A 12,135-nucleotide genomic window follows, 5' to 3' on the forward strand; every position below is an offset into this window, starting at 1 on the left:
AATAGACAATCCTGATGAAAATTCATACAGTGCACATTACATGCTGCTTTCAGCCAAGATATTCTGCAAATAATGCCTTTAACTGCTACAAATGTCATCATCAAAAATACAAATTTCTTTCTTCATACATCCAAAAACCATTAATCCAGACAGAAGAACCATAGAATCTAACATTACAGTTTATGAGTTAAGAAAATTGGTTTTTATTTTAGTGTTTCAATAACATTTTGAGGTTTGTCAGATGACTTGAATTGAATAAAACATCCAAAACTGAAATGAATATTATATTTAATCTGTTTTGGTCTGGGCCAGTATTTATCAATCTGCTAAAAGTGACATGTTGTACTTACATGAGGTATTAAAGTAATAATCCTTTACTTTTACTAGACTTACAGACATCTCTTTGGTTGGTTAAGAGTAGATCTTGATGTCTGTGGTACAGAAAAAGAGGTGAGCATGAATGTTTTGAGATGTGTTTTGGAGTGATTGTACTAAATATCATTGAATTATGTATGTTAGCCAAAGCAAAACAATTCAGAATAGGGTAGTTTTAGCCTATTGTTTGTGTGTGATATGAATATTTGAAAGGATATTACACCGCTTTTCCTTTCTTTTTTGCATTTATCAGGCAGCAAACAACAAAAATGAAGCTGGCACTGATATTGTTTGAAATCACTTTCTGTACATCTTCATTGTTTGCACTCGTCTAAGTGATGCTACGTTCTCCTTATTAGAATTATCTGATATAACAGCAGCACCATATTTGTCCTGACTCAATTTGGTTTTCTTTTTGTTATTATCTCAGCCATTATTTCATCCATATTTACAGAGTGTAAATGTATGAGATTATTTTTCATCCTTCATTTTAATTGCTACAGGAGATTTCATGCAAATAAAATTAATTGTTTACAAGTTAAAATTATATGTTTTTGTTGCAGAATGAACAATGGGGTGGGTTTAAGGTGAATCTCTCATTAGCTATTCCTGCTCTTACTATACATGTGGTTAATGGTGTGATCACTAGAGAGCTGCTCTTGCAACTACACTTAACTCTAAGTAGGAGTAAGTTTGGAATATAATATAAAAATATATAAAATGAAAATATAAGAAACGCTATAATGTTAATATTTAAGTGCAAAAAATGGGAAGAAAAAGTAAAGTAAAATAATTTAAAGTAATTTTTTGCAGTGTTTTTAGTGATGTCCAAGACTTGTTTCATTACTCATGTGCCCTGGCTGTGTTCAATGACAATAAAATTGAATTGAATTGAATTTATAACACTGAAATAATTTCTTGAGTATAGGTTTCTCCTTGTTGATCACTGATGGAAGACTGGACATAGACTAAATGCTTTCCTTTTGGTTAACTTTTGGTTGGTTGAAAGCTTTGGAACGTGATGTAGAGCCAGAAGGTGTCAGGTAGAGAAAATATGAATGGCCCTCTCATATCAGGAACTGTGCTTCAGGACTAAAGCCAGGATATCTACGCTCACAGCCTTTTGACCAGGACCTCATTAATCACACTCTTGCACATGACATAGAGTAATTACCCTCTGAGAAAGACACATACTGATACACACACACACACACAGTATATAACACACTTTTGCACACGGTATGTGAAAGTATGCATAAATAGGCAGAACAAACGACATGAATTGCATTTACATGAACATATTTTTAACAGGTGTACTTTGCTTTGCAGCCTGAGAACACCTGAGCTGCACCGCTGAGTATTCACACACATAACCGCACACACACAGAGTGAGTTTCAAGGGTAGATCCTGCCACACATACTGTAGAGGGGTGTGTTTTTTCGAGGTGTTGGGCAGGTCATGGATCCCTCCTGCCCGGGGAGGGAGTCAGTCTGTCTAGGCATGATGAAATCCTCCACCTGTCCTCATTCATCAAGCCCACTACACATATTAATTATCACAAACCTTCAGACTTACAGCAGAGGACACACACACACACACACACACATACACACACACACACACACATACACACACACACATACACATACACAGAGCCAACTCCCTCCCTCAGCCTCCCCCAGCAGACACCACTCCCTCAGACCTATACTTAAGTTAAATTTCAACTGTGGTGACCTGATACTGATGCTGGTTGTAAGTGCCCGTGGCACTACAAGTCAGCAGAGTATTTTCAGAGGACACCTAGATGTCAGTTATTGCTAGCAGGGGGTCCCAACCCAAACTTGACAGAGGGGGTGCAGTCATATCGATCACACTAGGGTGCAAAAGATTTCCTGGGTTGCATTTTTGTGTTTTGTCCATTTGGGTTTCATTCACCAATTACAAGAAAACCAGACCAGCTCAATAGCTTCTTTGTTGGGAAAATGGCCCTTTTCACAGCAGCAACTTTCCCAGGGACCTATTTGGGGTTACAAGTCTATAACTTGAATACACACAATAGGCAAACACTCATTGTTACTTGGGGCGGAAAAGGAACTGCAACTAACAATTTCTTCGCTATTGATCAATCTGTCGCTTATTTTTCTGATTAATCACTTCATCCTTTAGTCTACAAGACTGAAATATGGCCATCATGATTTCCCTGAGAACAAGATGATGCCTTTAAATTGTCTAACCAACCAAAGATATTTGATTCATTATATAATTAATATCATATATAACAGAGAAAAGAACACATTGCATTTTGCTTAATGGTTTAACATTTAATAAAATCAAATCAAAATTGTTTCTTAGTTAATTCATTAATTAATTAAGTTTCTGTCCGTTGACAAACTTAATCAACTAATAATTTCAGGACTAGGTGGAAATTTCAGATGCAGAAATGAACAATCATGAAACGCTCTTGATTGTTGCTATTTTAGAGACCAGTTGTTCTGGTGTTTCCAGTCTCTCTGCATGTCACAAGTGAGTAACAGTAAAGCAAAAAGAACAACATAACAACTCTGTTTGTTGTCACTGTGTGCGAAAATTGCATCTCAAACAATTTGCCTGATCTTACCAGTTCTTCAGATATTGCAAAAAAGCAAAATGGACTTCCTGCTCCTGATTTAGTTTAATCTCCTAGGACTATCTGGTAAAACAAACAAACAAACAAAAAAAAACAGCAGCAAAGGTTATGGTAAACTGTCACACTACCATGTTATAGGGTTTGGTAACAGGAGGATTTGCAGGGAAGTGGTGAGGGCGAAACAAATGTAGAATTTAGTTTAGCATCTCATGGCTGTGTTTTCTCTCAAGGGGTAGGAAATGGTGCTCGACAGCATCATATCTGTCCTTATCACGGGTCATAGTCAGTTCATTTTGTTATACGAGGCTTTATGAGCATGAGGAACTCCAGCTGTCAACATCCATCTCCTGATACACATAAAGCCTGGTGTTGTGGGGTCGTTTGATGTAATTGGTTTGGATTATAGAACCTGAACCTGCACTTTCAGCCATTTCACTGCCGTTTTTCTGTTGCCACTAGTGTTCAGATGACACAATTTTCACCTGTGCAGGCAAACTGGATCACAGTGAATGCATCAAATTGGAAACGTGATTGGTGTGCATGAACTGTAAGTCATTGTGTCTGTATGTGACAGTTGTCAAGCCTCCTCCCACACTGACTCAAGGATTCCCCCTGAGCCTGTCCTTAATTGAGAGGAGATCATTAGCTTGAGTATAGCCTTCTAATCTTTTTTTAAGCATTTTATAATAAGACGGAGACCAGCTTGTATCCGCTGAGAGCCTCTCTGAAGCCCACAAGATTAAAGTCCTCTAAATGACCGTCTTTGGTCCTCAGTTGAGATGTCTCCCCTTTAATCAGACATCAGTCCTCAGTGCTCCCCTTTTCCCTGACACCAGTCACACGAGCAGGGCTGAATGGCTCCAAAACCACTGGCCAATTAGAGGGGACACGGAAAAGATGAAAGCGCCATTATTGCACTGTCCTCAGCCATACGTCGAACCAATTAAGAACGGGGGCCTGGCGGTGAGTGCGGACAAAAAGGGGGGACACTGCTCCTCCTCCTCTTCTGCCCAGGGCGAAGCGAGAGTGAACAGAGGGAACAGTCAGCGTTGTGTGAAGGCGGTGACAGGACAGACACCGGGACAGTTAATTGATCTTCATTACGTTAATTATGGCTGTGATGTAGAGCGCAGAATGAAAAACGGGTCACACTGCCGTGCGATTCTCTCTCAATGTACCCTGTTAAGCTTTCTGCTGACCTTGAAACTAGCCGGGGAAGTAATGATGCCGCTTAAGCAAGCGTGTGTGTGTGTGTGCATAAATAGTTTGGCCTGTTTCACTACTTTTAAATCTCCAAAAAGCTGATGGTTATGTGCTGTAAATCTCCTGTAGTAGTCACATTTCCTCACCCTTCTCTTTTTATAGATTCTACTTTTCCTCATCGTGTTTGATGTAGGCTACCTTCTTACCTCTTCAGACTCTAGTGAACCAGCCTGGTTACCCTATCCACGTGGTTTTTGTGCCTAAACCTAACCAACGGCGTTAAATGACACACGCAAAGTTTAAAATGTCCTAAAAGTGGTGTGCTATTAATATGACACCCCATGAGATCACGTCGGAACATATGCAAGGTCTGAATGTGAGTTTGTTTGTTTGTGAGTTTGTGTGACTTCCCCTTGTCCATTCCAGTGCACGGATGGCTGCACTGTCAGCAAGCCTGGCTTTGCCCTTGCATTTGAATAAACACCATCTGAGTTGGCTGGTTGTGTATAAAATCTGTCAGGAAGCTGCCACCCAGTGATCCCGGGACTCTGACCTCCGTCCCCAGGGAGCGGCTGACGGGACGTTGCAGTGACAGGGTGTCTCCTCTGTCGATCCGCACACTGATACGCCTTACATCCTTGTCCCTCTCCGCTCGCAACTCAAACGGCTTGCCGCTCTGCCCTATGCATTGGAAATGAGATGGGGTGCCTTAGGATGCAACGAATAGTCACAGGGACAGGATAAACACAAGCTTTGGAGGTGCCTGTCGCAAAGATTGATGGTTCCCTGGAATTTTTGTTGTCGTCTTGTCAGTACTATAAACTTTTCCCTGCTGAATAATTGAGTCCTTCAGCTGAGGAGTCATGTCAGTACTCTTTCAAAGTTTACACTGAGGCTCATGTACTTTCAGGGGTGTATCTCACTTTCTGAAAGCTGTAAATCAGAGAGTCGCGTAGATAAAAAGGAAGCTGAGGTTGTGAAATTCCACAACATAAAAATAAATTGGATTGACTACAAAGACTGCAAGTGGCTTCACTGATCAACATATTTCAAACAAACTTGCATTTGTTTGCCCTTCATGTAGCTATATCCTAATTATACTACATGATATTCAAACTCCCTTACTTGTTGCTCTCTGCATGAAGTCGCTGCCATCTGTCACCCCTGCCTCCGAGCTCATCACACCTGTTTTCAGTGCAGATTTTCACATGTGGAAAATGACTTCTCTGCATGGCTAAAAATATCAATTACTTGTTTACTGGAGTCTATAAAATGTCAGAAAACTGCAAACAACGGCACGATTTCCCAGAGCACAAGGTGACATCTTCAAAGGACTCATTTTGTCTGACCAGCAGTTCAAGATATAAAACACAGAAAAGCAGCTAAGCTTCATGTTTGAGAAGCAAGAAAGTAGATTTTTGCTTAATAAATTATTTAAGTGATTAACTGATCATCAAAATTGTTGGCAATTAATTTTCTGTCAACAGACTAATTGGCTAATTGGCTCAGCAATGGATAGAAATTTTGTGTAATAGTCACTGACATACTAAAGCTGAAATAAAAAAACATAACACCCAGCAGCAGCTGCATCATTTCTTTGGAAATGAGTGCCCTGTTGTTTTTGGTCTCTCTTCATCTCTGTAGGTCAAAACTGAGCAACTGTAAACTATAAAATGGAAGAAGATAACTGTGTAAAACAGCTGTCATTTTTTAATACTTTGCCTTCAGATCTTCAGATGTGGTAGAAATGCAGTTTTAGGTTTGTGTAGTGGAAAAGGTTTGGTAAGGAGAGTTTCTCTCTGTCTGATAGCTGTAAATCAGAGTCTCGTGTGGATTAAAAAAAATGCTGAGGTTGTGCAATTCCAGCTGATGTACAACATACAAATGGCTTGAATTAACTACAAAGCCTGCAAGTGGACCCATTGATCAACACATTTCAAACAAATTCTTGTCCTTTCTTGGTCTCCTAATTATATTACATGGTATTCAAACCCTTACTTGTTACTCTCTGCATGGAAAATACACAAATCAGTGTCATCTGTCACCCCTGTCTCAGAGCTCGTCACACCCGTTGTCAAAACTGATTTTCACATGTGGAGCATGACTTCTCTGCATGGTTAAAAATATCTCATGTGCCACGACTGAAGGTCTGATTTTTTTATAGGTTACCAATTATGACAGCCCACCTTCACATATAGTATCACCACCACTGCTTGAGACTTTCCACTATTGGAAGAAAACACACGGCACACACACACACACACACACACACACACACTACTGACAGTTTTATCCCTGTTAAAGCCAAGGAAGGACATGATTCGCACAAAAGGCAAGTTGTTCCTAAAGAAAACCTAATTAGCTCTAGCATTGTAGGCAAGTTTGCTGGTTATTAAATTGCATGAGTTATGGTGTAAATAGATTTTTCCTCCAGTGCTGTGTGTAAGGTAAGATGTGGTTTATTTAATTTTGAAACGTGTGAATGAACCATGAACTCCCCGATGCAATCACCTTTATGGTAACAAGCTTGCACTTTCATATATTGAAACATTAAGATGTATTTTCTTCACTCAACTTGCTCTGATGTACTCATGTAAACTTCACATTCATTTGTGTGTGTGTGTGTGAGAGATGGAGAACTGCACTGCATCATGCCCGCCAAACCCTGTCCACTTCCCACCAAGCACTGTACTATAATTGATTGAAAAATGTACTGGATAAATGTGCTGGTATTTATATGTTGATGTGTGCTGATAGATTTGTCTGTACAATTGTTAGAATGATACAGACTATGTAATGGTGTTGCATGTAAATGAATGTTTTTAGTGTCTGGTGATTGTTCTGTGTACCTGCCCTGGGAGAACTGAAGATGGAAATTAGCTAATAGCTACATCTGGCATAAATCATCTCTTCTCATTTTGAGATGAATGTTTTTGTGCATGATCCTTGTTCAATAAACACTAATAATAATTATAATAATTTAAAAAGTTGCTCTCGCTCCAGTATCAACTTTCTGCTCACTCAGAGAGAAAACACATATTGCTCTGAATAATTTGAGATAATTGGTCTAACTTTTCTCATGCAGCCGCAGTCCAACACATTGGTCTAATCCTTCCCATAACCTTTGAAGACCAGAGCCTTGGCAGTAATTTAGTATTCAGATTTATACACAAGCACACACACAGAGGCCTAGATGTTGCAGCAAATCCCCCCCTCGTAGTATAGTCTATGGAAAACACCCATCAGATGGCCTTTTCTCTCACTCTTGATGGATTTAGTCTCACATGCTTTCTCTATGACTCTACAGTATGTTTGTATCTGACTCTGTCTCTCTGCCTCCTGGGAAATGGTGTTCACCCTCAAATTCTGCTAGAATCCTCCTTCCAGTGACTTTGTAAAAATGTAACAGAGGAGCAGGGTCAGTGCTAAGTCAGAACTAACCAGCCATGAGCAGCTAGTGTCCTGCTTCCTGTTTCTCCACTGGAATGACAGGGAGTCTGGCAGAGTTTTGACAGTCACTAGAAACACATTTATATGCCCCTTTGAGAGAGTGACTGTGTGGGTATCTATGTTGTAGCTGAGCTATCATCTCTCCCACAAGAGGTTGTCCCACTGTGTGTCATGGGGGTGTCAGTACATAGTCATAGCCCTGCTGTTATGGTGCTGTTATAATCGCTAACATTACTGTTTGTCAGGTCTGAATATCGAATGAAACTGAATATAGACAGTTATCCACAAACCTATGTATTGTTTTCACTGCCACAAAGGAGAAATTAATCTCTTGTTCATGTCAAACACCGTCTCTCCCTGGTGTCCGTAAAAATTACATTACCTATTAATTAAATTAACTAAATGCTGCTTCTCCATGTTTAGTTTTGACTCGGGAAACAGAAAGCAGACCTGTCCCAGACGACCTGAGAGGTCTGGATGGTTCATAACATAGCAGCAGATCAGAAATGTATTTTGGCCATAAACCATTCAGTGCTTTATAAATCAACAGCAGTATTTTAAAATCAATTCTTTGACAGACAGGAAGCCAGTGTAAAGATCTGAGAACTGCAGTTATATGATCCACTTTCATGGTCTTAGAGAGGATTCAAACAGCAGTGTTCTGAATCAGCTGCAGCTGTCTGATCGATTTTTTAGTGAGACCTGTAAAGACACCGCTACAGTAGTCAAGTCTACTGAAGATAAACGCATGGAAAGGTTTTTCCAAATCCTGCTGAGACGTAAGTCCTTTAATTCTTGATATATTCTTCAGGTAATAATAGGCTGACTTTGTAATTGTCTTAATGTGGCTGTTGAAATTCAGGTCTGAGTCCATGACTACACCAAGATTGCTGGCTTGGTTTGTGGTTTTTAACATTATAAATTGAAGCTGGGCGCTGACTTTTAATCATTCTTCCTCGGTTCCAAAAACGATTACTTCAGTTTTTTCTTTGTTTAATTGAAGAATTTCTGACATATCTAATTATTTATTTGTTCAATGCACTTATTCGGTGCTTGTATTGGACAATAGTCCCCTGATGATAGGGTCATCATGGTAATCATGGTAACATATTTTGTTGTTTTCCATAATCTGAGCCAGTGGGAACATATAGATGAACAGAGAAGGACCTTGAATGGAGCCTTGGGCAACTCCTCAGGTCATATTTATCCATTCAGATGTGTAGTTACCTTTAGACACAAAGTAGTCCCTGCCCTCAAAGTAGGATTCAAACCAACAAATAATTAAAAGAATAAAGAAATACATTTAAAAATTTAAAAGTAATAATAAATAGTAAAAAAAAAATATTCTTCACTGATGACATGGTTTATTACAGTACAATAATTCCTGTGCTTCTACTCATTTCATTCTTTTCAGAGAAAAGAAGTAGCATATCCAGCCTTATTCTGGCATATTTTAATGAAAATATTAGTGATTGGAACATATTGAAGGAACATAATGAAAGGAAAAGATGGACAGCAGAGAAATGGATTATGCTTCAGTGGTTATAGAAGTTTCTATGGATGTTTTGATCATTTTTCTCCACTGTGAAAACTTAAAAGTTGAATTATGTTGTAACCAACCACCTTTCAAGCCAACAGAGGATTAGTGATCCTTCAATACTCGAGATATTTCACTCTGAACCAAATGCCAATGGCACGAACCAAAAAGACCATCCATTGAGCCACACCACTAAATCATATGGAATAAATCTTAATTGCCTTTTTGTATGTTATGAGACAACTGAGTGGGAAATCAGTTGCAGTTGTTGTGTGTAATGCTGCACTGAGTACCTTGGTTTTGTCGAACAGGGCGTGGTTGTCCAAAAGCATCCGCCTCTCAAATCGAGCGTACCTCCTCAGGTCTCTCTCAAACTGCTGTGGAAGAAAAGAATCAATAGTCTGAAACCAAATATCTGTTTTACTTGCCTGTTTTTATGGCATTGAAAGGAAATTGTGATGCCTGAAAGCAATTTATCTTCCGGAGGACTTTATTCCTATTTATGTCATGAGCAAGAAGATATCAGACATTTCTGGTATTTCTCCATATTACTGACTAAACTTTCAAAGTATATCTGAAGGTATATTAACTGTCTAAAAAGTTCCTCTTAGTAAAAAAAAACAACAAAGAACTCCACCTTGACCTTGATGTTCTTCTGCCCAAGCACTATTTTATGACAAGATGTCAGTATAAACAAGAAATGATTAATCCTGAAATACAGTAACTTCTCTGTTTTACTTTTTTCCTACTCATGGATTCCACCTGCAGCTTCTTTACTGTCAATCAATCTCTATAATCCTTCATACCCTGGAGCCGGTCCAGCCCAGGAGAGCAAAGGCATAACGATCCATCGGTGGCGACACTAAGTCCACGCGCACTGCCCTCCAGCCCCTGCTGTCCCCTTCAGCACAGTTGAGACCTCCGTCCACTTGGCTGCCTTCCAAACGCAGGATCAGGAAGCCCTTTGCAAATTGGTCCATGGCCTCAAACTTGTGGTTGGGAAGCTTCGACATATCAAAGGTGGAGGCCTGGTAGTCACAGTAGAGCAGGATACCCTGGTGAAAAGGAGGAGGAGAGAATCAGGTCACTAAGTCACACTGTCTGTGATGCTTTATACCCACAATCGAAAGTGAATGAAAAACTGATGGGCCTGGCTTTCATATTATCCATCTTTTTATCACTTTTTCACAGAGGCCTGAGTTGTGATTTAAGTTGTTTTCACAGTGAAGACCAAGCTAGTGCCTCTTTAAACTACAGCTTTCAGTGTATCAATTATGGGACAGATATAAGATAAAAGTTAAACTTTGTATAAATCATTCAACTAAAATTATTAAAAGGTTTTTTTGCAGGGGTTTTAGCAAGTGAATTTAAGGAGGACAGCCAGTCTGTCTTGCTCAAGTGAGCACCCTAGGGTCCTGACAGCAAAAACCCGGTCACCTTTCATCTTTAGCCCAGACTTCAGAGCAGCCAAAAAGAGCTCAATCTGAGGATCAGAGCTTGCACACTAGCTCATAGAAGGTTAAAAGTTATTAAATATAATATGGAAGCCTTAAAAGTGATCAATAAACTCTTTGATCAGTTAAACAGTTGACTCCAAAATAAGATGCCACATTTGGATTATTATGGTCCCTTAGTCGTGGTCAAAAGCATTGAGTATTTTTCCAGATCTGAGTCATGCCTTATTAGCATTGCAGCAATTAAGCTGAGAGGATGTAAAAGCCTGCATGTTCATCTCTGTGTCACTGACTGGCAATATTTTAAAATTTGTGTTTAAAAAGACTCGATTACTGGAATACTGCTCAAGGTCTAAACTTTGATCAAAAAGGACAGTTACATTAAAATGTTTGCATGGCTTGATTTATTCTTTATGAGATCATCAGCTCCACTTTCCTCCAGCCAATCAAAAAAACTGCTGTCACACATTGGCTGCGGAAAGTCTGAAGACATCCTGTGTTGTAAATCTACAAAATAAGTAATTTTCATTCACTCATTTAAGTAAATGGGGTTTTACTGGAAGATGCCACCCTCTTATTTGACAGATAAAATGAGAACAGTTCCTGAACAGGGGAACCAGCCCCTTGTTCGAAAACCTTGGGATCATTTGTGGCCAGATGCTGTACTTTAATGCAGCAGCCCAATCACAGAGCACCTCTCTGCTCCTCAATGAATCATAAGATCCTTTAAAATCTCAACGCAATTCATATAAAATGCTTTCCATGAGCACTATTATTTGCTTTAATGCACATTCTTCCTAATCTTGGAGATAAAAGGCAACTTAGATATAAACCAGGAGGTATTGAAAATGGTTGAATTAAGGTTTCTGTAAATGAAGATAGTGTAGGTATTTAAAATAGTCATTTGAGGAATGAGAGGAATTCTTTGAGTATAATGTAGAGTGCCCTGGCGGATGGTCTGATTTGTGGTATGTTTGTAAGAAAAAAAGTCTGCACCCTCTTGTTACTTAGGTGATATAGCTCTGGCCAAGAAATTAGTGCAACTGGCAACCTTGATTGTTGTTTGGCACATTTGTTCACTTTTTAGTGAAATGTCTTGACAACTATTGGGTGGATTACCATGAAATTTGATACAGACATTTATGTCCCCCTTTAGAATGAATTGGGAGGACTTTGGTGATCCCCTTTTCCTCTAGCGCCACCATCAGGTAAAAATTTTGGTTCATGAGCTAATACTACAATTAACTATTTTGTGTTGAGTGCTAATGTGTTAGCATGCTAGAACACAAAACTAAGATGGTTATACCATTATACCAGCTTAATATCTGCATGTTTTAGCATTGACATTGTGATCATTTTAGCATGCTGACATTGTTGACACCGCTGTGCCTATATTTAGAGCCTTACGGAACCACTTCCAGAACTGGCTGTCTTGTTTCCATGTTTGTTTGTATTTTGTCCAAATGTTTTTGGGAAAATCTCCTTACAG

At 39.2% G+C, this 12,135-nt stretch overlaps 1 protein-coding gene across 8 annotated transcripts in view; it reads right to left on the reverse strand.

Moving 5' to 3' along the window:
- The window catches only part of dntt (deoxynucleotidyltransferase, terminal), an 82,735-nt gene that overhangs the window by 27,755 nt on the left and 42,845 nt on the right, over positions 1–12,135 (reverse strand). For 6 of the 8 annotated variants that reach the window (XM_044372988.1, XM_044372989.1, XM_044372983.1 and 3 more), the window contains 2 exons: positions 9,999–10,247; positions 9,486–9,569 (listed from right to left, as the gene is read on the reverse strand). In XM_044372988.1, the coding sequence (XP_044228923.1) occupies positions 9,486–9,569; positions 9,999–10,247 (333 nt within the window). Of the gene's footprint in view, positions 1–2,761; positions 4,887–5,330; positions 5,391–9,485; positions 9,570–9,998; positions 10,248–12,135 lie in introns of those variants that run through there. The other 2 variants (XR_006407138.1, XM_044372987.1) reach the window with 2 other exon arrangements.

This window comes from Thunnus albacares, chromosome 14 (assembly GCF_914725855.1).
Source record: "Thunnus albacares chromosome 14, fThuAlb1.1, whole genome shotgun sequence".
Taxonomy (NCBI): domain Eukaryota; kingdom Metazoa; phylum Chordata; class Actinopteri; order Scombriformes; family Scombridae; genus Thunnus; species Thunnus albacares.